General features: G+C 46.0%; 3 protein-coding genes and 2 pseudogenes across 4 annotated transcripts; 2 read left to right on the forward strand and 3 right to left on the reverse strand.

Annotated features, from left to right (window-relative positions):
- Positions 1–954: 954 nt before the first annotated feature.
- LOC125514196 (protein BTR1-like) lies at positions 955–4,787 on the reverse strand. Of its 2 annotated transcripts, none has more exons than XM_048679478.2 (8): positions 4,620–4,787; positions 4,101–4,342; positions 3,853–3,947; positions 2,941–3,113; positions 2,550–2,626; positions 1,664–1,792; positions 1,511–1,569; positions 955–1,409 (listed from the first exon to the last, which is right to left on the reverse strand). In XM_048679478.2, exons 1-8 carry the CDS (start codon positions 4,687–4,689, stop codon positions 1,265–1,267), a joined length of 990 nt encoding a protein of 329 aa, XP_048535435.2. In that variant the 5' UTR covers positions 4,690–4,787; the 3' UTR covers positions 955–1,264. The 2 variants fall into 2 exon arrangements, with proteins under 2 accessions (XP_048535435.2, XP_087387274.1); XM_087531148.1 differs by having other exon boundaries at positions 1,660–1,792.
- A 2,330-nt stretch (positions 4,788–7,117) lies between these two features.
- Positions 7,118–9,559, forward strand: LOC147963692 (uncharacterized; annotated as a pseudogene).
- Positions 9,560–14,231: 4,672 nt separating this feature from the next.
- On the forward strand, positions 14,232–15,722 carry LOC147963693 (uncharacterized; annotated as a pseudogene).
- A 3,928-nt stretch (positions 15,723–19,650) lies between these two features.
- LOC147963694 (uncharacterized) lies at positions 19,651–20,358 on the reverse strand. Its single transcript, XM_087531149.1, has 2 exons — positions 20,108–20,358; positions 19,651–19,992 (listed from the first exon to the last, which is right to left on the reverse strand). The coding sequence occupies exons 1-2, from the start codon at positions 20,285–20,287 to the stop codon at positions 19,651–19,653; spliced, it is 522 nt and encodes a 173-aa protein (XP_087387275.1). The 5' UTR covers positions 20,288–20,358.
- Positions 20,359–20,437: 79 nt separating this feature from the next.
- On the reverse strand, positions 20,438–24,243 carry LOC147963695 (F-box/kelch-repeat protein At3g17530-like). The gene is made up of 4 exons (XM_087529668.1): positions 24,124–24,243; positions 23,435–23,506; positions 23,203–23,207; positions 20,438–21,599 (listed from the first exon to the last, which is right to left on the reverse strand). The coding sequence occupies exons 1-4, from the start codon at positions 24,241–24,243 to the stop codon at positions 20,594–20,596; spliced, it is 1,203 nt and encodes a 400-aa protein (XP_087385794.1). The 3' UTR covers positions 20,438–20,593.
- Positions 24,244–24,477: the final 234 nt, after the last annotated feature.

Here is a 24,477-nt window from a genome sequence, read left to right on the forward strand (position 1 = left end):
TGAACCATTTCCGTGTTATAAACTTTATAATCAGTAGAAATAGCTAACTTTTGGTGTCTTGTAGACCTTCTAAGGGCCTCGGTTTCTGGCACATTCTGTGCCTCAACTTCTGGCACTTTTTCTAAAATTTGTTGTTGCACCTCCCTTTCATGCTCAACAACGGGTTCAGTCGGCTCCTGACGGACAGGTTCTGGGTCTATTCCCATAGTTGTCATTGATGGAGTTGCAACTGGTAGTGAGAAAAATGGCTCTGATACCATTGATAGGGTCTCTGGATCGGATAGGCTAGAAACTCCCGGTGAACCTACCTTCTCCTGGTCCAGATGAGGAACTCCTGGTGCCGGCCATGATGACGGTGGCCGGTGATGTCAGTGAGTGGATGACGGCGGTAGTGGAGCTTCCCGTGAGTACCGCGCTAACCCTAGATCGGTAGGGAATATCGATGGGGTTTGCGGCAGCGATTAACCTCGTAAGTCGTGCCCCGGCCCCCACCTTTGTTTATATAGCGCAGGTCACAAGGGCTCACCAATCATAATGGGTTGGGCGCCCCCGATCAGGGCGCATTGACCAAGGGCCTGGCAGGCCATTGGGCCTGCACAGAGGAGATCAACCTAACAGGATGGAGTCCAACGACAGTTAGGGTGTGTGTGGGGGGGGGGGGGGCGGGGGGGTAGAGCTCTATGGAAGTGGGGAGAAGCCCAGAAGGGAAGCGAGGACAGATCAGATCATCCAAGTTTGGCCCTGTTCGGTACCAGCGAGGACAAGCGAGGACAGATCAGATCATCCAAGTTTGGCCCTGTTCGGTACCGCTCCGCTCCACAACTCCAGGAGCGGAGTTGGCGGAGCTGCAGTTCAAATCAGAGGAGCTGCAGTTTCGCCGCTCCGCAGATTTTGGGAGCGGGTGATTACCGAACAGGGCCTTTGTGTGCAAGTAAAAACAACTTTGCTTAAGACTTCCACTTCAAAACTCCTCTCCTCTTGGGCTGGATAAATCAAATCCAGAGGAATAATCCGTCCATCCTCTCACTGAAACACAAGGTACGGATACATACACTAGTATCAAACATGGAAGCAACATTGACCAAAACCAAAACTAGCCGTGCAACCATCAGTGATTGCACCATGCCTTCCCCTCCCAAGTAATTCTTGCTAATTAACTTCTCCAGCAACACGCAAGGGACCAAAAAACTTGGGACATCTCTTGTTCTACTACCACCACCAGCAGTAATTCAGTACTATGCTCTGCTCTGCTGTATCACCGCTGCTACTCCACTTCCTTCACAGGCCGCCTGTCGCCACCGCCGCCACCCTGCTGCCGGCGGCGACCTTTGGCGGCGTCCGAGACCCGCTGCACGATCATCGCCTCCGCCGCATCGACCGCCTCCCGTGTCCCGCTGATCACCACCTCCCTGCACCACACACACAGTGCAGGTTAAATGACATGCAGGCGGGCCTGATTTCGCGGGTAAAGAAGACGCAAACACCGGCTGAAACCTGCTGTAGTACCTACCTCTCGTTCGTCCCAGGTATGAACTCCCCCTTCACGATTTTGATCTGCACGCCCGTAACCTGCACTCCGACGCAGAACCATTAGTCCAAACCATAGCCCTGTTGTTTAACTGTTTGTGGTTGCGTTTCGGTGGTGCGGGAGATATGTACGTACCCGTTCGATCTCTTGTATGGTCCTCCCGCCATAGCCGATGATGGCGCCCACGTACTCGTCCGCGACACCCATGGTGAGGGTCCCTTGCACATGGCTGTCGTAGTCAGGCGATCTCACGGGTGTGTCAGGCTGAACAAATTCAATGAGAAGATGGTTCAGGTTTCGCGGCGGAGGCTTATTTGGTACACTGGGCATGAACGGTAGATAATTTGCAACCACTATATATGAAAATAGCGAGAGGTGTTTTATGGTCCCTGGATAATGATGCGAATATGAAGCGAAAAGGGACTTGGGGCTTAATTGGGTGCATGAAACTACGCACACGTTTGCATATGTAAATCAGATTAACAGGTTAGAGTCAAGCCCACAATTTCATTTCAATAATATGCCTGTTGGATTAGGGTGAGTCCTTTGACAAAAATAAAATATATTTCTTCTTTACAAATATAACAGTCAGCACATGCTTTATATTTTTTGAACTTTGAAGCATAAAATATACTAGACAGTAGGAGTGAACCTACGGTATTTTACATGACTATAATAAGAACTTTAATTTTCTGCATTGAAATTATGTACTTTCTTGTCATTTGACAACGATTACCTCTGACAGAAAATCAAGATTCTACTCTAGTGGATGACCAACAAGCATTACGACAGAATAAAAGAAATAGAGAACAAAACCTTTTTTTTTCTCATACTCTTCTAAACTCCCCTCACTTCCTATTAAATTTTAAACACTTGTTATTGTTAGCCAGACATGTACCGAGAAGAGAAGCTTCATTGAACGGACCAACTATACATGAAGAGAAGGCAATCCAATCCAGGTTAAGAGGATATCTTATCACAACATGTACATGTGTATTTCAATTCAGCAACGATGTCTTACCCTGCTGCGGTATCTTTCGACATGCTCATCTTGCCCATCACCGCCATACCGAACACTTGAACTTGGAAAACTAAGGCCTGAGTTTTTGAGAAATGCGATGAGCCAATTAGTTACTGCAAAAGGTGATAGCATACGAGCTAGTAGGTAGCACCTCAGTGCCAGCAAATTGTAATGCTAATCGATTATGTCGGCACGTAAACATAGCAGAAACGATTAGGAAGCGACGCATTGCTCAGGTTCAATCTTACTGCAAGTCTTTGAGCCTGTGGTAGATAGTCCACTAAACTAAAATGCCTCAAGGCAGACAACATGCAACAAATTGGGTAGCAGGCAATGGATAAAACGACAAAAACAGAAATACCAGTGCTAAATGAAAGTTATGCAGACATACTTGCAACGGAGGATGAGTAGCGGACGTCGTCAAGCAACTCGGACAGTATAAGAAATACTGCCTGCAGCTGATTGTCCAAGTGTCCAGTGATCGTAACCAGTCTATCATGGAAACCGTAGCAGATGTCGTGGGGTGAGACCGTGATTCCAGCATTTGACTCCTCAGCTAAGGACCTGGATGATGAACAAAAAGGGGAACAAATATCAGACTTGGAATATCTGAAAAGTAGAATTAAAAGAAGAGGAAATATGATGACGGGTGCTGGTGGAGCCGTGGAGGGCAGGCCCCCAAATAGTAAATGCAAGCTAATGTTCTGAATAGTAAATGGAAGCTAAAACTACTCCCAGATAGTGGAACTGAAGAAGCAGATCTGAAGCTGGAACGTACAGCACGCCTCTGTTTACGTGCGATGACATACACAAACATGGCTTAAAGACAGTAATTAAATAACAGCAGCACTGTTGGAACAGATACAGATAAAAGGGTCACTTGCATTGCAATTTCAGCAATGCCGGCAGACGTATTTTTTCATGACGATTCCAAACAAGGCTCCAAAATATGCAATTCCACAGCGGCCAATCAAATGTACTAGGTAGATATGGAGATGATAGAACAGGTAGTAATGTGCTGCAAACTGTTATGAATTATCCCTCCGAATGCACGAAACTCATGATCACATTTCAGCGACGGCGCCCGAGAAAGGCTTGCCAAACATGTAATTGCGCTGCCGTAAACCAAACATGTATGTAGGTAGATGTAGAGCAAGAGGGGCACTTGCATTGCACTCTCCTTGGGCCTTGTGTGGTGGAGAGCATATATCATATGGTTCATTGCAAGCAGAGTAAGCGGAGCAAGCAAGCACAGCAATATTGAGCATGAGAACGGGGAGGCAATATAAGTAAGTAATCATACTTGATGACCTCCCCTCCTTTGCCGATGAGCGCGCCGCAGCAGGCGTCGGGCACCACGAGCACCACGGTGGCCTCAGCGTCAATCACCTGGTCGCCCTGCAAGCAGAGCAGAGCAGAGGATCAGTCCATCAATCAACAGGAGAAGATGAAACTGCTCTGAACCAATTCAGTCGACTGAATGTAACTCTGAAGAAATGTTTTACAGGGAGGCAGAGGGAGATGGCCCTGAATCTGAATGTCTGTTTATACCAGGTAGAAGAGCTTCTCGAGGACGAGCTCTGCGGCGTCCATGACGGTGCGGAAGAGGCCGGAGACGAGGACGACCCTGCGGTCCGTGCCGGGGAGGGGCCGGCCTCGCCCGGAGAGCTTGATGTGGGCCCCGGAGCGGGCCTCCATGGCGTGGATGTCGGAGCCGGCCTTGCCGATGATGCAGCCCGCGTCGGCGTCCGAGACCAGGATCCTCGCGTGCGTCCGCCTCTCCCACATCGCATCTGCGGCATAGATAGATGGATGGATTGGAGAGTGGAATTAATAATTTGAATTAAAACCCTCGCAGAACCCTCGTCTCGTGCACGGAGCGGAGGGGGGAATGCGAGATCGGCGGCGGGCTGCGCGCGCGCGGCTGCTCCCGTCGTCCGCGAGAGGAGAGATGAGAGAGGCGGGTCGTCGGAGCAGCGGATCGTTGTCTCGGCGCGGTGGCCTTGTTCTTGCCGGAGAAGAAAGAAACCAAGGGGTGGGAGGGGGGAGAGGGGTGGACGCGGGCGGTACCTTGGCGGCGGTCGTCGTCGTCGTCGTCGCGGGAGGCGGTGGAGCTCGGGGGCGGCGAGGAGGAGGCCATGCCGAGGGGAGCTCCCACGGCGAGGGTGCGTACGGAATGGGGGGGAGAAGCGCAAGGGATGAAGGGAAAGGGGGCGTTGTTCTGTTTTCGGGTGTGTGTTTAGGGATAAAGGAGTGCATTTTCCAACCGAATTCCCAAAATTTAACTCATCAAACACTTTCTTGAACCTCGCTCAACTTAAATGCAAGGGGTTCAAAAAACTAACTCCCTAATAAAATCATTATGCGCCAACTCTTCTATCTTTTCGTTTACGTGCTCCGTTTTCAACTGGATATTTTGCACACATACTAAGTGAGAACTTGATAACCTAGGTTCACACAATTCAACGATATTACAGATTCAAAGTTTACAAATTTAACTATTCATATTCAACAACCATTGTCTGGCTCGGGTGGCTTCTGTCCTTCCGGACAGTTGGTGGTGTCCTGGTTTCGTACCCTCACATGAGCAAATTTTAGATCCATTGGAGTAGTGTTGGGAACTGATCTATCTCCTAGCAATCATTGGCAATATTTCTCTTGGTGTTACTCTTTCCTATTTAGTGAGAAATTTTTTCACACTGCGGGCCTTGCTGTCATTTGGTTTTCTCGAAATCGAGCAACATTTGAGCACAAGATAATTAAAATTCCTTTTGAGATCATATTTTCAGTGCTCTTTTCTCATATATATTGGGCAGGTCTTCACAAAGAGGGTGAAACGAGTACACTGCGGACTGGAGTTGACATGATTCGCTCTAACACAATGAATGTGATGAGGATCTCCATGAGGTCGATTGAAGGGGGAGTGAAGATTGTGCATGGGGGCCGACAGAGGCAACCCCGACGTGGAGGCGGCCGAGGAGGTGGGAGCAGTGGCCGAAAAGGAATCTTTTGTTGAGACTTTCGTTTCAGTTGCTCAAATTTGAGAATCGATGGACACTTCTCATTTTTTTAAGTTAAACCAAACGAGAGTCGGCTAGAGTGGGATTAACTCCTCAAAAGAGCATATTTTGAGACATTAACCCTTCGAATAGTTCGGCTAGAGATGCCCCAACACATTGCTCCACTGTTCACTACACAGAAAAAAAGAAAGACAAAATGACTTTAAACATTTAATTGACCAAGTTAAGACACTGCAATCACACTACACCATGTAGCTGCAATGAGCTTAAATCTCCTAGTGCATTTGTTTTTGGTGACAATGACGGATATCTTGTCAGTAACCACCGCTGGATTGGTCAAACAAGCAACTTCTATTCTTAGTACTACCTCCGTCCGGGTTTATTAGGCCCCTCGACCAAATCACAAGTATCAAGGCAATATGATTAATTTCCTGTAAATGCAGCCGTTTAGTTTCTTGGTGCTTCGGAAGCCGGCGCCAGCTCACGCGCACAGCGCTGCTGCTACTTTAGGCTAGTCATAGTGGGAGTAACTTAGCTAGTAACATAACGCACTTCGAAATTTTTTTTGCTTATGTGGCAAGTAATTAATGAGAGGTGATAACATAATATGTTACTGTACCATAGCGCTTTTCAAGATAAGATGAGTCTACGAACTAATAAATGAAGCCATCTATGTTACTATTATTATGTTACTTTGCATTATGAAGGTAGTATCTTAGACTAGTGTCATATGTATGAGACTAGTGTCATATGCATGACACTAGTCTAAGTTACTCCCCACTATGACCAGCCTTATCCCCGCCTCGGATGCCGCACGGTCCATGCATGCGCCAATAGGAGGACTAGAAGTGCATGCATTGGATGCCGCATGGTCCATGCATGCGCCAATAGAAGGAGGACTAGAAGTGCATGCATTGGCTGGCTAGCCGTGGCGTTGTGCCAGGAGGAGTACTAGGTGGTGTTTGGTTCTCAAGTCCTAGGACCTTTTCTAGTCCCAACTAAAAAGTCCCTAGTCCCTAAAAAGTCCCTCCCTGTTTGTTTCCAGAGACTAAAAAGTCACTAGTCCCTTCCTAAAGGTTATTAAATGACCATGTTGCCCCTAGTATATAGAAAAATAACAATCAAACAACACCATGGGGTGTGTCAGCGCCCCCGCTATAGCCAGCGACACCGAAGGGACGGAACCACAAGTCAGCGGCTCGCGGGGCTCGCCTCCTGCCGGGCGGCTTCCCCGAGCTCGGAGGCCCAACCCACGCAACACTGGGCCGAAGTGGGCTCAGTGAGGCCCAGGGCCCGCGACAAGTACTTAAGCCACCCCCCGCACTCGGTTCGGGCATCCAGTGGATCAAGGCACCGGCGGCGGCAACCCTAATCCTATCCCCTTCCTGTTCTTCGTCTTGTAACCGCACCTTGTAATCGAACCTGAGAATCGAGCTAGCGTGAGTGAATCCAGTGCAGTTCTTACCACTACCATCCCGCCTCTCACATCTGGTATCAGAGACCACACCTACCACCCTTCTCCGCGTTGATCTGGCGCAATTCATCGAGACCAGATCCCTGACTCAAGCCCGCGCACACCTCGTCGCCATGGATCCGGCCGTCCAGTCGTTCTTGGAGCGGCTAGACACCACTCTGAAGGAACACACCGCCGCAATCAACGCGTCCAACGCCAAGGTCGACGATCTCGTGGCGTGGCGTCCCGATCTCGAGCGGCGCGTCACCGATCTGAGTGACTCGGTGGCGGCTCTGCAGATCGCGCCCCCTCCACCACGCGTGGACGACGCGACAACTCAAGCGCCGGCACCGACCAATCAGCCGCCTGCGACGGCCGGCACCCACATCGGGGCCGCGTCTGGCGCGGCGCAATTTCCACAAGGGCCCAATGGCCGCGGCGTCTACATCATCCCACGGGGGCCCCCGGCGGCGTCCTTCCAGACACCGCCACCGCCCCCGGCAAACGGTCAGTAGGACGCCCCGTCTTCGCCTCCTGCTTTGTCCCCTTTTGCACATGCTAGTCAACTGCTCAGTGGACTGGGTCAAGCGCATCCATCCATCCAATTCCCACAATTCACTGGAGACAATCCAAAATTGTGGAAAACACTGTGCGAGCAATATTTTTCCATGTTTGCCATTCTGCCTTCCTTCTGGGTTCCTATGGCTGCCCTGAATTTTGCGGGTGCGGCATCTGTCTGGCTGCAATCCATTCAGAAAAGACTAGGAGAGTATGATTGGGATTCTTTCACTGCACTTCTGTGTACTCGCTTTGGGCGCGATCGGCATCAGACGCTGATTAGGCAGTTCTATACTGTCCGCCAAACTTCTTCAGTAGCACAGTACATAGAGCAGTTTGAGTTGATTATTAATCATTTGTCGTCCTATTCTGATACAATTCATCCGTTTTACTTTTTGACTCAATTTGTCGAGGGACTGCGGAAGGATATACGGGCGGTGGTGCTGGTTCAGAGACCCCCTGACCTGGACATGGCCTGTGCGTTGGCCCTACTCCAGGAGGAAGTGGCTGACGGCGTGTTTGGCACCTTGCCGCGACCACCGGAGCCGGCCCCGCGTGCAGCTGCGACAGCCACGCCGCTACCTCTACCACCTCCACTGTCACGCCTCGTTCCAGCTGCGCCAGTGACAGACCGCCGAAGCACGGACGCGGCTCGGGCGGACACGTCCAAGATCAAAGCCCTGCGAGATTATCGACGCGCTCGCGGGCTGTGCTTCAAGTGCGGCGAGCGATGGGGACAGGACCACGTGTGTCCTACCACGGTCCAACTGCACGTCGTCGAAGAAATGCTTGAACTCTTCGGCATCGACACCAGCTCGGAGGTCGAGGGGGATGTGCAACAAGTTCATGCCATATCTCGGCCGGCTATGGACGGTGGTATTTCTCCCAAGGCGTTTCAGCTATTGGCTACCATGCAAGACCAGGAGGTGCTGATTCTGGTAGACAGCGGGAGTTCTACTTCATTCATTAACCAAGCATTGGCTGAGCGCTTGTCTGGTGTGCAACAACTGCATCAGCCCTGTCGAGTGAAGGTGGCCGATGGTGGTGAACTGCGTTGCTCAGCCTCAATTCCCAGCTGCAAATGGTCTTCGCAAGGGCTGGAGTTTGTGACCGATATGAAGATTTTGCCGTTGGGAGTGTATGACGCTATTCTGGGGATGGATTGGCTCGAACAGCACAGCCCGATGACGGTCGACTGGCGAAACAAACACTTGCGCATTCCCACAGCTTTGGGGCCAGCCAGCCTGTTTGGACACGAAGCGCAATCGACGCAGTGTCATGTCATCAATAGCGCACAACTTCAGCAACTTCATCGCCAAGGCGCTCTGCTGCACCTCTGCTTGCTCTACCCGGTCACCGACAAGCAAGCAACTTCTATGCAGGAGCCTCCAGAGCTACAGCAGCTGTTAACTAAATTCGAGGATGTTTTTGGTGAAACCAAGGGCTTACCTCCGCGGAGAGCTTGCGACCACACCATTCCTCTCATGCCAGGGGCGCAGCCCGTCAACATCAAACCTTACCGCCATAAGCCAGAGCACAAGTCTGAGATCGAGCGGCAAGTACAAGAACTCCTGCAGTCAGGAGTGATCCAGCGAAGCCACAGTACCTTTTCGTCTCTGGTCATTCTAGTCAAGAAGAAAGATGGAACATGGAGGCTCTGCGTGGATTATAGACATCTGAATGCCATGACACGCGTCAGTAAATTCCCAGTGCCTGTCATAGAGGAGCTGCTTGATGAGCTGCACGGTGCGCAATGGTTCTCTAAATTGGACCTACGCGCGAGCTATCACCAGATTCGGTTAGCAGAAGGGGAGGAATTCAAAACGGCCTTTCAGACACATTCAGGACATTATGAATTCAAGGTTCTCTCATTCGGATTAGCAGGGGGGCCTGGTACCTTCAATGGAGCAATAACAGAAACGATGCATCCTCTCCTGCGGCACTGCGTCCTGCTGTTTTTCGATGATATTCTTGTGTGAAGCATGCCAAATTGAACGATTAATCCTGCAAGTCCACTTGCTAGTTGAACAATGCATGCAACGTAGAGGGTTGATCTCCGTATGAAGCATACAAAATGGAAGAACCCATAGCGACGAAGCCAATTCCTGCAACTCAGCAATCTAGGTGCCTGTGAACAATCAATGTCATTAGTCAACCCAACCTGTACTATTCATTAATGAAAAAACAATTAAAGTTATATAAAATCTCACATTTGTTTTAAAATAAAAATGGAAATTGTACCAATAACTCCAAGGTTTGATCATCTCAGCATTATCCGGAAAAGAGAAAAAAGCCATAGAAACAGAGTATCGCAATAGGTATTTTGTAGTGTATAAGTAGCCACACTATCAACTGCTAGCATTCTTGAGAACTTTTGCCATCTGGTCTCAGTAAAGGCTAAGAGACGAGTGGTTCAAATACCTTCCATAGAGGCAAATCTTGAGCCATCCAGCTTAGCAAATCATATGAAATATTCTTTATTAAAGAAAAGACCAGTAGAGGAGGAGCCCTGCAGCTTTTTTTAATTAAGAGAGAAGATGCGAGACCCACGTTCAAACCCGCAAAATTGACCAGTATGGCCAAATAACGCCCACGGGGTTCGAATCTGCGCCAGCTGGAACGCACAGCAGCGCTCCAACCACTAGGCTAAGAGCCCGTCCACTAACAAATTGAATATGTTATCATGGACATATGACGGGTTCATGGAATAGAAAAGCAGATAATTCTGGTTTCTAACTCAAAGGCATATGTTTTGGAAATGTACGAGCTATCTGGTTACTAACAAATTGAATACAATCAAATTCATGCCATACAAGCCTCAAGCAAGGGATCATACATTATCTTATTAATTTATTTATAACTCCTTCAGTAGAAAATAGAAGTCATTTTTTACGCAGCACAACATCACAAAAACAACACTCTCACTAGACCATTACTAATATTTCAAAATACATTGCACATTAGGTTTCATTAGAAAAAACCTTTGACCAATGCTTACGCTATTAGTATATATTTATGCGACATAAAATTATTGACATTTGACTCATATTCCAAAGTACTTATATATGGTTATGATTTTGTATCACATAAGCTACATACTACTAGAGTAAACGTTTGTGAAAGGCTTGTCCTACCAAAATTTAATATGCATTGTATTTTTAAACCGAGGGTGTATGTTAGTAAAAGTAAAAATTGTGATTCATGATACAACACAAAACTAAACGGAGGGGTGTCAAAATTGAAACATAGCAACATGTAGCTTAAACCAGACAACCTAAACTAGTGTCCAATAGCGAATCACATATGCAAGTTACATTGACAACGAGGGGTGTGTACTACCTACCAACAGAAGAAAAAAACGTACAGAAAATAATAATTGCAAGCAATTGGCCGTCTGAGAAGCTAGAGGGAGAAGAACCCGCACTACCAGAAGCAATTGGGGGAGTAAGAGATAGAAGAGTTCGTACAACCAGGAGGAGAGAAACTGAACACAAGGGAACTGGATGGAAGGAGGGCAAGCAAAAGGGCACATCCAGCGGGGAGAACATCAGTCAGCCATGAGAAGCTGGTGAAGTGAAAGAATGATGAAGGGAATGGAAAGCTGGTAAGGATAGGGATGAGGAAGCACGGCATGGATAAATTATCCAAGACGCAGCCAGCCATGAAAACATGATATGAGGTAGCCAGGTGGGCAACAACTGAGCCAAGTGTCATAGAGAGAATCTTGGAGTCCTCTCTTGCAATTTGGTAATTGACAAACGGTAGTTAAAAGGAAATCAATTTGTTTTTTGAAAGAACATTTCAATATACCTCAACTTACATGCAGAAAATAAGCTTACCTGCTCAACCAGCACATCATAATAAGCATATCTAACAGACAATCACTTTTGGATTGCCCACAAGTTCAGCCCCATCATGTTCACCGCCAATGCCTGTTCCTACAAGCATAATAAGTCAAACAATGAACCAACCAATGAAATTCCAACCGAAGGCCAAATAGACAGGAGAAAACACCAACAAGATATTTAGTTAAAACTGACATGTGTAATTTGAGAAAAAACAACTCATCTTTGATACAATAATAGGAATATATAACAAAACCATAGTCATTGTGAAATTCAAAGAGCATCCCCACAAACAATGTATAGTGATTAATATCGTAAAAATGAAGAACATGCACACTCAGACTATTATAGCTAACAAAAAAGATAAGTTGTCTAGAATTGTTTTTAAACTCATTCCCCAACATTTGAACAAAACGAAGCTCATACTAATAACTAATAGCAACAGAAGTGATAATGACTATTCAGATTTTGATTATCTTTAAACAAATTTAGTGTGGAAATTTGCCAATTTTGGTGTTTCTCGTCAGTTCATATGGATATTCATATACTAGATTGACTTGCTAGTTCATAACCATTACATAAAACGCCACCACACAAGCGTCAGGATCAGGACAGAACACTACAACACAACATCAATATATATTGAAGAGGTCATCAAACATCAAAACAATCAATTAATATGCGGCACTATTTAAAATTGTTAGGTTAACATGAGAGGATGTGAATGGCATTCCATATCAGTGTAAAGGCATGCTATTACCTGCCACATAGACACTTTCGAATGCATGATGATGTTGATCAAAAATGTTGTCAATCCTGCAAAGTTGCTTGGATTGCAATGACTCAAGCTGCACCATGATGACACCATCACCACGGGCGAATAGCTCCCATGCGACGTCGTTGATGTGAACTGTCTCTCATGCGACGTTGTTGGCTGTAATAGCTCTCATGCGACATCTGTGTTGGAAAAAATAGCTCCCATGCGACACACCATTTACGCGGCTAGTTGGCTGTTAGTTAGGCTGAGGTTTGGTTAGGACACTGGGGGTTATGTGCTCTGACTGGTGGGTCCACCTATGTCCACGTAGACAAGAGTCAACCGTCCACGACTCGACCTGGGACTGTGTGACCGTGCTTGACTCGCCCGTGCTGGACTGAGCGAGCGGTGCCGCCGTAAGCATCTTCTCCGGCAGCGGTTTCTTCTCCGCGGTGGTGGAGCGCATTTCTCGGCAGCGGCAGAGCTATTGCGAGGTGAGCCCGAAACCCTAGTCCCACTCCCCAGAATTTTGGGGGATCTGTGGCCTCATGCTGCCCTCTGTTTCTTGGCGATTTAGAATCGGGCTCCATTGGATCCGGGGGTTGTTTCTTCTCCGCGGCCCGGTGGTGGAGCGCCTATCTCTGCAGCGGCTATTGCGAGTGAGTATTTTCCAAACACTACTCCCATTCCACTGAATTTTGGATAAATCTGTGGCCTCATGCTGCCCCTGTTTCTTGGCTTTTTAGAATCTCAATTGGATAGGAGATGGAGCGAGGGCTGGATGAGATGGAGCGAGGAGACAGTGCTTCAAATCGGTGATGCCACCCTCTTTTCTTGGCGATTTAGAATCGAACTCGATTTGGTAGTGACTGCCGCCGCTGCCTGCCATTGACAAAACAGGGGAGGTTCAAGTTCTGCCACCACATTCGCAATTATAGTGGAATTTTTTCCCTGTAAAGCCAAGCTCAGTGATGGCAGTGTCCAAGACATTGATAGAGATACCACCGTGAGGTTGGATGTCGAATTTGCAGATGTTGATCCCCAGGAATTGGAGAGCATGAAGGAGAAGGCCGTGGGCAATTTGGTGGAGAGAATTGGGGAGAGTATTGTTTGGGGTCCAGAACAAGAGGTATGTCTGCAACGTTTCGATAACTATAATGGTGAATATGTGAGAATTGAAGATGGAGAATCCATGGTTGCTGAAATTGATCAGCAAGAAGGGTGGGCAAGCAAACAAGTAACATTTTATGCAGAGCTAATTGATCTGCAAACTCATTCCAGAGTTGGTTATGTGCAATCAAAGAGGGCTGCACAGATGGAAGATGATGAGTGGGTTTCACAAAAGAAGATGTTGGCATTGTGACTGAAGCGACTGTAGTAGCTGAAGATACAGGGATTGATGCAGATGGAGAGGAGGGAACCCATGGTGCTAGGAAGATTGTTGTTGACTGGAATGTAGTAGAGTTGAATGAAAAAACAGATTTGGTCATTACACCAATATCTAACATTGATATGGCCGAAATGTTTGCCATTCAAGTTGATGACAAAGATAAGGAGAAGGATGACAGTTCTTTGCCTGCTGAAGGTAACACAGGCCCTAGAAATGTAAATGAGGATGAAGAACAGCTGATGAGAGAGGCTGCAGATGATGTGGATGATGCAGATGATAATGAGCTGGTTTGTTTGTATGACAAAGAGAACCCAGTTATTGAGGTGGGAAAGTTGTGGCCAAGCATGAAGGAGTTTAGGATGTCTTTCAGGACCTATGCAGTGAAAAAAGAGTTTGATGCCAAGACTATGTGGACTGATCGAAAGAAATTTTATGCTCGGTGCAAAGGTTATGATGGTGGTGGCAATCCTTGCAAATGGTACTTGTCTGCCAGACTACAACCTAATGGAAGTATAGTAAGGGTAAATCAAATACCACACCAGCATACATGTATGACCACTTCACAGAGAGTTTCAAAGATGACATCACAGCTTTGGGTTATAGAGAAGATTACTCCTATTTTAGCCAAGAATCCAAACACTACTGCAAAGAGGCTTAAAGTTGACTTGGAGAAGCTGTACCCCATCCAGCTGCAATATACCACAGTGTGGAAAGCAAAACAAAGGGCCATGAAATCATTGTATGGTGACTGGGCAAATACATTTAGGATGTTGTATAGTTTTAAAGCAGAGGTGGAGAAGAGGTCACCTGGGAGTGTGGTGGAGATAGATACAGAGGTAACAGAGGATGGCAAGGTTTTATTCAGCAAGTTTTTTATGTGTTTGAAGCCTTGCATAGATGGATTCAAAGCAGGTTGTCGTCCATATTTGAGCATAGACTCATCTTTTTTGACTGGAAAGTGGAATGGTCAGTTGGCTGCATGCAATGCTCTAGATGGACACAACTGGATGTTCCCAATTGCAATAGGAATGTTTCAATCAGAGACAGAGGCATCATGGATATGGTTCATGATGCAACTGAAAAGATGCATAGGGCCAGTTTCTCCTTTGGCCATCCACACAGATGCATGTAAAGGGTTGGAAAATGCAGTAAAAAATGTTTTCCCCCATGCTGAGCAGAGGGAGTGCTTTGGACATATGTGGATGAATCTGATAAAAAAATTTAGAGGAGATGAATTTGGGCGCATGTGGCCAGCAGCAAGATCCTACACCAGACAGACACATTCCTATCACCTTGGTAAGATATTGGCATCATGCAGTGATAGAATTTGCTTCATGGTTGAACACCCACCATTCTCTGTTGTGGTATAGATCAGGTTTTAATACTGCCATAAAATGTGATCATATCAATAACAACTTGGCAGAAAGTTTTAACAACAAAGTGAAGGATTTGAAAGACTTTCCTGTGCATGACATGGTGGACCAAATAAGGATCATGATCATGCGTTTGTGGGAGTTGAGAGGAAAAATTGCTAATATTTTGGAAGGGGACAAGCTTCCAGCAGTGGTACAACAGGTGGTCAACAGGAGTAGAAATCTTTCACATTTATCTGTTGAGAAATCTTCCTTGTGGGGTGCTGAAGTAGAGATACAAAGAGTGGCAAGAAGCATGTGGTAAATACTGAGTTGCATGAGTGCACTTGCCACGAGTGGCAACACACTGGAAAACCATGTGAGCATGCCATACTTTTTTTGGCATCTAAACCCAGGTTAAATATGCACCCATATTTGCATGAGTATTATTCAGTACAAAAATTCAAAGCTGCATATGCAAGTCCAATTCCTGCACTGACTGACCAATCTCAGTGGCCTGAGGTGGAAATAGAATTTACCTTGTGTCCCCCTGTCACTAGAAGAAAGGCTGGGAGGCCTAAACAGAGCAGATTCAAAGCTTGGTTTGAGAAAGGTGGTTGTAGTAAGAAGGGGAAAAAGGAAGAGGAAAAGAATGATAAGCCCAAAAGGGCTCAAAAAGGTAACAAAAATAGGTGCAAGTTGTGTGAGGTACTTGGGCACAGAATTGGTTCATCCAAGTGCATCTACACTCCTCAGAGGCCAAAGTATGTTCATGTTACTGTTTTTGCAAGTTTTTGATTTTGCTACTTGTTCTAGTATCTAACCAAGTCAAATGCTTTATTTTTTAGGAGGAAACGTTCAGAAAAAGCCCCACCTCTTATTGTTGAACAATGCTGGCCAGTGAAAAAAGCAAGACTCAATGGCTATAGAAGGAAGAGCACTAAGCAGATAATGTTTGGTGACAAAGATATGGAGCTAACTGAAACTGTTACTGCTGAACATGAGCTAAGTGTTTCTGTTTTGGACGATGTGATGCATACTGAATCTGTTTTGCAGACGCTAGGGCAATCTGAAACTGTTGCAGATGAAGCAACTGTTGTGCTGCCATGCGAATCTGCTTTGACAACTGTGTTGCCATGTTTGGAGGTTGTGCTGCCAAGTGTTGAGTTGCAAACTGAAGTAGTTGAATAATTTGTGCTATCTACTCAATCTGCAGAAATGCAAACTGAAGAAGTGCAAACTGAAGAAGTGGGACATGGTCAGGTGAAAAAGTTGAGGGGGCCTAGTGGAGTTTGCAAGGGGCCAAAAAGCAAGAGCATCAGCATCAACAAACTATGCACCGTGGAACCAAACGGTGGAAAAAAGCAGAAGAAATCGAGTGGTAGAAAGAAGCAAAAGAAATAGAGTCGAAATCATTCAAATTTGATGTGAAAACTTAAGTTTGTTGTCATTTGATGTGAAAACTTATATTCTTTCATGTGAAAACTTATGTGCTATGATGTTGATTTGACTTGAAATAAAATTCAAATTTGAACCAACATTCAAATTTGAACCGACATTCAAATTTGAACCTATCTCCAATATTTTTTGAGTTCATTTGTTTGTACTACTATGTTGCATCGTTTTATGTACTACTATGCACTTTAGTTCATAAATCCAACCCTTTTTGTGAAGTCCAACTCATAGTCACTGAAAATGTTGTACAAACAGGCTCCAAAGTAAGGGAAAACGGCCCCATTTCTAAGCAAGTTTTTTTCGATCTTCTCAAAATCACCCAAAAAAGATTTTCTTAGCTTATATTATACCTATATAGGATCAATACGAAGTCTCACCTTTTTTTGAATAAGTATTCATATTATTTAATTTATTTTTGAAAAAACACCCTTTAATACAAAGTCAGCAATAAAACAAGTTTAAAAATTTTAAATGCAAAAATAACTTCAGATCCTCCTTAGTCACTCTAAAATGAAGCTAAGGTGATGTTTTTTGATTTTTTTGCATTTTCAAAACCTCAAACCCTCTTCTCACTCCTTTGAACTCTATGCAACCTCAGTCGAGATAGTCCAATTTGTGAAGGTTTTTTCATGCAAAGATCATTAGATCAAGTTTATCATTTTATATCATAACTATGTAACATAAAAAGGCTATATGCGCAGGTTTTCATTTTTTAGATTTTTTTTTGAATTAGTTATACACATTTGAATGTTCGGTCAAACCTTTCAAAACCCCGTTGACTGCCTCAAAACCCCATGTAACCCTAGCGCCAAACGTCCACCGTCGATCTAACCCTAACGCCAAACTGCGGCCGTCGGATAGGACTTCTAGAAGGATTCCGCGGGGGCGATCCGTGGGCTCCAATCTGATTGGCCATCGTTTTTTCTCTCTGACGAACAGATAACGTTGAGCGGGGGAGCATCTAAGTGACCGTTGGGCCGAGCGGATCGGGCCCGGCAAAGCCTGGCGTGCGTGCGCACGGCCGTCGAGAGGGGGGATGGGCTGCATGCGAGAGGGTCAATGACATGTGGGTCATCCTTGTCCCATGCATGCCATGCAACGTCGCAGCCTAGCTATTCTTTGCTCGTGAATGCCTAGCCATTTGCATGCGGGCTTGCATGCACGCATCGACGCAGAGTACGGCAAGGGCGCAGCGTATAGGTACGTCGCATCTAAGCTATTTTAACAAATGCATGTTTGAACGAGACGGATGCGTCGGTGGTGCAGCTCCTTTTTCAGTGTCACGCGCGGATGAATGGGCCTGTTTCCCACGCGGCGTCACCGCCGATGCAAGTGCCCGTGCCTCTTTGGATGCTCTTGCCGTCGTTTTTTGAATTAATGCCCGCAATTACTTATGCCAATGCGAACGGAGAAGAGAAAAAGATCGAGAAGGGGCACCGTGTACACATTGACCACGGTTGCAACGCGGCTATAAAAGGGCACCATTTCCTCATCCTCTCACACTCATCTCTCAAGCCTCCTCCCCTTCTTCTTTTCGAGCCAAATCCACCACTCGAGCCACCATGCAGTTCAACGGCCCTACCTACCATCACCCTCGCACCGTGCCGGAGAGGCAGTACCCGGCCGGAGTCGTCGTCGAGAACAGCCTGAGGGTGTGGGCCATCTCTAGGTGGAGGGGCCCTAGAGAGTTGGCTCGCTTCTTCCTCCAAGCCGGCTACCGCCACCTCCCTCCGGGCACTCCGCCCATGTTCCACCCTCACGAGCAGTGCGATGGCAACGCCGGCCCCAACGGCTTCATCATCGGCCTCTACGTCACCTTCACCAACCCCTACGACGCTCACCACCTCCTCGGGGAGGTGTTCTGGTGTGGATGCGAGTTTATCGCGTTCACGACCTACAACATCTTCACCAACTTCCACCACATCTTCCCTCACCCCAACGGCATGCACACCCTCCCCTACCAGATGCCGGAGGACGACGAGTGAGGGGCCTAAGGAGGAGGGGGCAAGGAGTGGCAAGGAGGAGGGGCCAAGGAGTTGTTCAAGGGGCGAGTCTTCTATCTATCTAGTTTGGGGCTCTAGTTTGTGTTTGTGTTGGTTCGGGCGTGTGTGCCCGTGTCTTTTATATATCTAGTTTTAATTATTTTACTTTCATGTTTTATGAACTATATGTAGTGGGGGATGCCCCTCTATATGTTTTATCTATCTATGCTACTAGGGTACCCGATGCCCCTCTATCTATCTATATGTTTTTTCGGTCCTAAAGTTTCTCCATTGCATTTTATTTATGTGGCCATGTGTACTAAAAAACAATTGATCTGGTATCTAAAATATACGTTACCAAGAAATTGACAATAAAGATTATGTACTGTACTACATAATCATACAGTTGGTATACAATGCATTTGAAGACAATGGGCAAAAAAAATGCTAATTATCTGGTGCTGATGACATGCGTAAGTGTTGTCTGATTTTTAAATCATGCTTGCTATGTCATTTTTTGCTGCCAAACATGGCATTAGCGAGAAAGGTCATTTGGACACTGAATGTATTAAAGTATACACCATATATAAAAATGTCTAGCCAAAAGATTTGGGTGTACAACTGTACACCCATGACCAAGTATGGATCCGCCCCTGGTTGTAAGGGGATGCCCCTCTATGTTGTAAGGAGATGCTACTAGGGGCACACTAGATGTCTTCTTTTTTTGAGAGGGGCACAACCTTTTTCGGTTGAAACACACGAGTAAAAACTTTGAAAACACCATAGCACAAGTAAAAATATATATTAAGAAATGGTGCTTGGTTGAAATAAACTAGAACCAAACAATTGCAACTTTTTTGGTTCACAAAGACTGCTCAAATAATTATCTCAAATAGCTTATGCATAAAAATATCTCAAATAATTATCAGACGAGTTATCTCAAAAAAGGTGACTGCAGGAAACTTAAAATTTGTGAAATGATCTAAAGCCGAAAAGATATATCGATGTCAATGACCGTGTGCACTTTTTTGCACTCCTTTTATCAATGGGCCTGGATATGTTCTATTCGGCCCTGCCTAACTTCTATATGGGCCTGGCCTTTTCGGGCAACTGTGGACGAACCTTTTTTTTCCTTTTCTCCCTCTACCACTGAAACTGAAACTGATGACGAACTGAAGAACTAAAAAACATGGCCGAAACAGAGTGGAGAGGACATGCTGAATTCGTACAACGCAACACTTTTATTCAAATATACATATCATTAGGATTACAAATGATGCCCAATCTATTCACTTAAGACTAATTATCATCACATAAACAAATGCGAGAGCAATTACACAAACATAAAAAAGTCCGGCCATCAGCCCCATCAAATTGCCCTGCTTCTGCAATTCGATGAGTTTCTTCATCTGCTTGTTTAGCTTCTTTAGCTCTGCCGTCACTACTGCATCCCCCACAGTAGCCCCAATGGAATGGGCAGATCCAGGGGCCCCAGATCCAGAAGCGCCCGATCCAAACTTGCCCAACTTCTCCGCCTCCAACGGTAAATCGAGCTCCCCTGATGCACCCTCCAGTTGAATCCGCTCTATGTACTCATCTAGCCACTCAAAATGGGTGCATTGCTTCAATTTCTGAAATTGGAAAGATGAACCCTAAATCCCAAATCCGATGAAAAATGGGGAAAAATTGTGATATGAAATTGGGATACAAAAACCAAAATTGGCATATTGAGAAGTAAAATCTCACCTTTCCCTGCTCTGGTTTGCTCTCGCATTTCACGAATTCCCGCCCAAGGTTGCCATTCTTGTCGGTCGTTGTGACTAGCCGCTTCAGGGGTGCGATACATGGGCATGCAGGGCACCTTGTCATGGGCACTGCGCCATAGCGCGGCCATGAGCGGCGGGGGGCTGAAGCGGAGCTCGACATTGCTAGGTCGCGGCCCGGAACGGCGTTGCTGCGCGTCGTGGCCGGAGAAGAAGAACAATAACGGTCGGGGAGGGGGGGTGGGGGGGGGCGAGGATGGGCTCGGGTGCTGCACGGCTCGGGCCACGGCTCGGTGTCCTCTTGTACCAATGCTGACCTGGATAAGTTAGTGGGTCCCACGCAGTGGGTCCCGCTCACCTGACCAATGCTGAGTTGGATAAGTTAGTGGGTCCCACGCTGTGGGTCCCGCTCACCTGATTCGAGTTTTAAACATGTGTCTTTGGATTAGGCAGCAGTGTCGCATGGGAGCTATTTTTTCCAACGCAGATGTTGCATGAGAGCTATTACAACCAACAACGTCACATGAGAGACAATACACACCAACGACGTTGCATGGGAGCTATTCGCCCCATCACCACCCGTCAGGAACACTACATTATTTTCATGTGCAAACCCTAATATGAATAGGGGCGCAATCTCGTGTGAATACGGAGAAAGTAGCTTGTCCAGTTGAATGGTCCTTCCCTTCCCCCATGATGCAACACCATCACAGTCGGTATTCCTCTTCCATAATTGTGCGGTGAGGCCTGACAGGGAGAGTAAACCTAGCCCACCACCCCTATTCCCCTCACCAACTGGCACCTGTATCACAGCCAAGCTCTGCCTCTCCAAATCAAACTCGAGAACAGCACAGAAACACCCAGCAAGACGCCAGTAAAAGGAATTCCCAACCAAAACGGCCGACAAGCCCGTACAATAAACCGGGGCTGGAATTGGTGTTAAGATAAGATCGCCCCATCCGCCGGCTTCTGACGAATAAACGCAGGCGAGCACTTGCAAATGCTGTTTGTCCCATATGCTGGCCTGTACCAGGACCACCTGGAAGTGGCCCGCCTCGCCGGCAGCACGAAGCACCGCCCCATGAATCTGGTTTTTGATCCCGTCGACCGATGGGGGAAAGGCGATGCGGTGCTGGTCGCCGGTGACGGGGTCCCACACCAGGATCTGCCTCGGTAAATCGTGGGAGATGAGCACAAGGCCATGTTGGCAGCCGAGGAGCGAGAAGCCGTAGCTGTGGTCGAGCTGCAAGGAGAAGCGCCCGGCGGGGACGCGGTCGGGAGGGTCCATGGTAGGGTCGTAGGAGATGCCTCGGCTGTCGTGGATGAGGTAGCCGAGGAGGGGAGGGCTGTGGCGGTGGTGCTCGCGGAAGCGGCGGACGAAGCCGGGGTCGGAGACGAGGAGGCGCCAGCGCTTGCAGACGAGGGAGGCGCGGGGGAGGGTGGACGGCAGCGCGGGGAGGCGGGACGGCAGCCCACTAGAAGGAAGCCCACGACCACATCATCTCTCGGTATGTGCGGCCCGGCAGGAAGTTTCAGCCTTGCCTGAAAAAAAAATAAAAACTAATCCTTTTGCCTTTTGTAATACAGTACAGTATAAGGCTATCCTAGGCCTTTTGTAATGCAGCTCAAAAGGAAATTTCTTTGGAAATGGATGAAGGGCTCAGTCGATGAAATGCGAAATCTTGTAAACAACTTGTGATCGTCTAGTTGGTAGAAACGATACATTTCTTTGGAAATAGTAGTAAGAAACTTATCAATTAAAAAAGATACATTTGGAATTCTTTTTGTAGAAAAGAACCAGCGATCTTTTTTCTTCTTCTTCTATACAGAAGCTATCACCCTTTAACTTGTCAAAACAATTGAAATGTGCTACACATTTCTTACTACTATTAACTGGGCAACAGTCTCATTCTTATTTAATGAAAAAGGCAAAGGTTTTGTCTCGTTTTAAAGAAAGAGTTCTTGAGCAGTTGATATATAATTATATACTAGATAATACCCCGCGCGTTGCTGCGGGAATTGGTTACAATATATTTTAATGAGATTTAATTTTTGTATACATGAATATTTGATTGGCAGAGAAGTAAAACTAAAAAATACATACAATTTATTTTACTATTTAACTGTTAAGATTACATGTGTACATGTTGAGAAAAATATATTACTGGAATAATCTATTTAGTTATATAGAATATGATGGTGCACCAAGCATTGATGTGGTACTCTTCGCTTGCATTAAGGGTCTTGTTTAAGAAAAAGAAATATAAGGCTAAATTGGCACTGACAATTCCAACAACAACAATGTGACATGGACAGAGTATATATCAACTTTTCTTGCACAGAGGGCCTACCAGGCAACATCAATCATAATAAGGTGAAGTCAGCACATCAATTATGTATGTTAACAAAATCGTGCATTTTTTATTTATCCCTGTAGTTCCCATGATTGTCAGAGATAATCGAAATTAAATGGTGATGTGACTGATTACAACTTTCCTGCTGCAAAGAACTCTATTATGTCATGGCTTCCTCTTGTGGTTGTACTGCAAATTCTTTCCCGCAGACTAAAAAAAATGAAGTTGTATAGATGTAACTGAGGAGGGTGTTCTCATAATCTATACTTTAGCATAGAAATACTCCACTGGAAAAGTAAGGAATTAGCGTAAGGCCCTTGTATATGCACCAAACTTAATAATTAGGCTTGTTAGCTTACAAAATATGACAAAGGTTACAATTCCACATAAATATAGTTATCTGAGTACACGCAAAATCTAACTGACAAAATGGAGATTGCAGGCCAAGATGAGTGAGAGGACTGCATCGGACATCGTTCGCCATGAGTCTAGTACTCACAACAAAACATTAATCGCTTCCTCCCATTAAATCCAAACTCTTTTATCCAGTACATGAACAAATTGAATGGGTACGAAGCAGGTGTCCATCGATTGGGAATTAATAAACACATCATTATTCTGAAGGAGTGAGAATCGCTGATAATTGAGGAGAGCGTACCCGTAGCCGACTGTTGATCTTTGGCAACCCCTTGGTAGGCAGCATGAGAACAGAACACATCAATACTATTCCTGAAAAAAGCATGAGAAAATTAGACATATACTATTAGCAATCAAACACATGTCCAGGACTCCCGGCAACATGTCCAAGACAACTGAAAGAAAATGAAAATAGCATTGTATAATATATAAAGAGCATGAGAACATATACATAGGTAAGCATTGAGATCCATATTCCCATGTAGTTAAAAATGACAATCACATGCAAGCAACTAACCAATAATCATAGAAGGTATTACTTTGACAATACTTTCAGTTAAGCGGCTGATTTTATTTGAAGCAAGGGCAGATAGGAGATCAAAATGGACTCTCTGCAGAATATTCGTGAAAAGAACAGACTAAATTCATGCAAACTGATAAAAGTATTTTCATGTGGCCATGATTCTGACCGTCAAGAGGGCAATACTGAATGCCTTTACTGAACCTAATTAATCTTCTGCTTCATCCATACTCCCCTCTTTAATTAAGAAACTGTCGGGAGATCGACAAATAATAGATACGAAGAGATCGACCAGTGGACTGCTCATAAAAGTATAGATCCAAACTTCTCTGAACAAAACCCAATGCACATGTATGTGCAAATGCAGCAGAGCAGATCGTTAAATCATAATATGTGATGGTTAATTGGTTACTAATTCAAGATCAAGTGCAATATGTCAATAATGAAATTATTGTCCTTTAGATTCCAAAATGAAAAAAGAATTAGGGAAAGGGTCATGCATTACCCATTTAGCTTGCACACGGTAACATTGACACCAACAATAGGAAGGAGTTCAGTTTGCACACTGCAATAAAATTCCACGTGCTTAAGGTGGCGCTAGCGGTATTGAGAAGACAGGAGAGACATGGGTAAGGAAATTGGTTTGGTAGTACATGCGAACAGATCTCAACTGCAAATAGGGCTTCTTCTTCCTCTCTCACCTCAAACCATGCCGATCGGCTGGCCGTGCTCCAGGCCGGAGGAAACGGAGGAGGTACTGAGGGCTGTACCATGGGCGGCGGCGGCAAGATTCTTTGTAACGCCACGACTATGCGGGGTGGCGGGCATGTGAAGCCGAGGCAGAAGATTGATGGTGGTCATCCAAACGAACCCATGTGGGAGCCAACGAAGAACTATTGGCATGCAGCGGTTCCATCCAGGCACGATGCGGTGGCGCTGCATCCAACCCAATCTTGGCATGAAGGTCGCTCGCACCGGAGCTCAGTTTTGACAGCCGCAACTCTATAAGAAATATGTATGTGGGAAGATGAGATGCGTGAGGAAGTGAGAGATGATGCATCT

The sequence above is a fragment of the Triticum urartu genome, chromosome 6A (assembly GCF_056163025.1).
Source record: "Triticum urartu cultivar PI428250 chromosome 6A, HENAU_Tu73, whole genome shotgun sequence".
In the NCBI taxonomy this organism is placed as follows: Eukaryota; Viridiplantae; Streptophyta; class Magnoliopsida; order Poales; family Poaceae; genus Triticum; species Triticum urartu.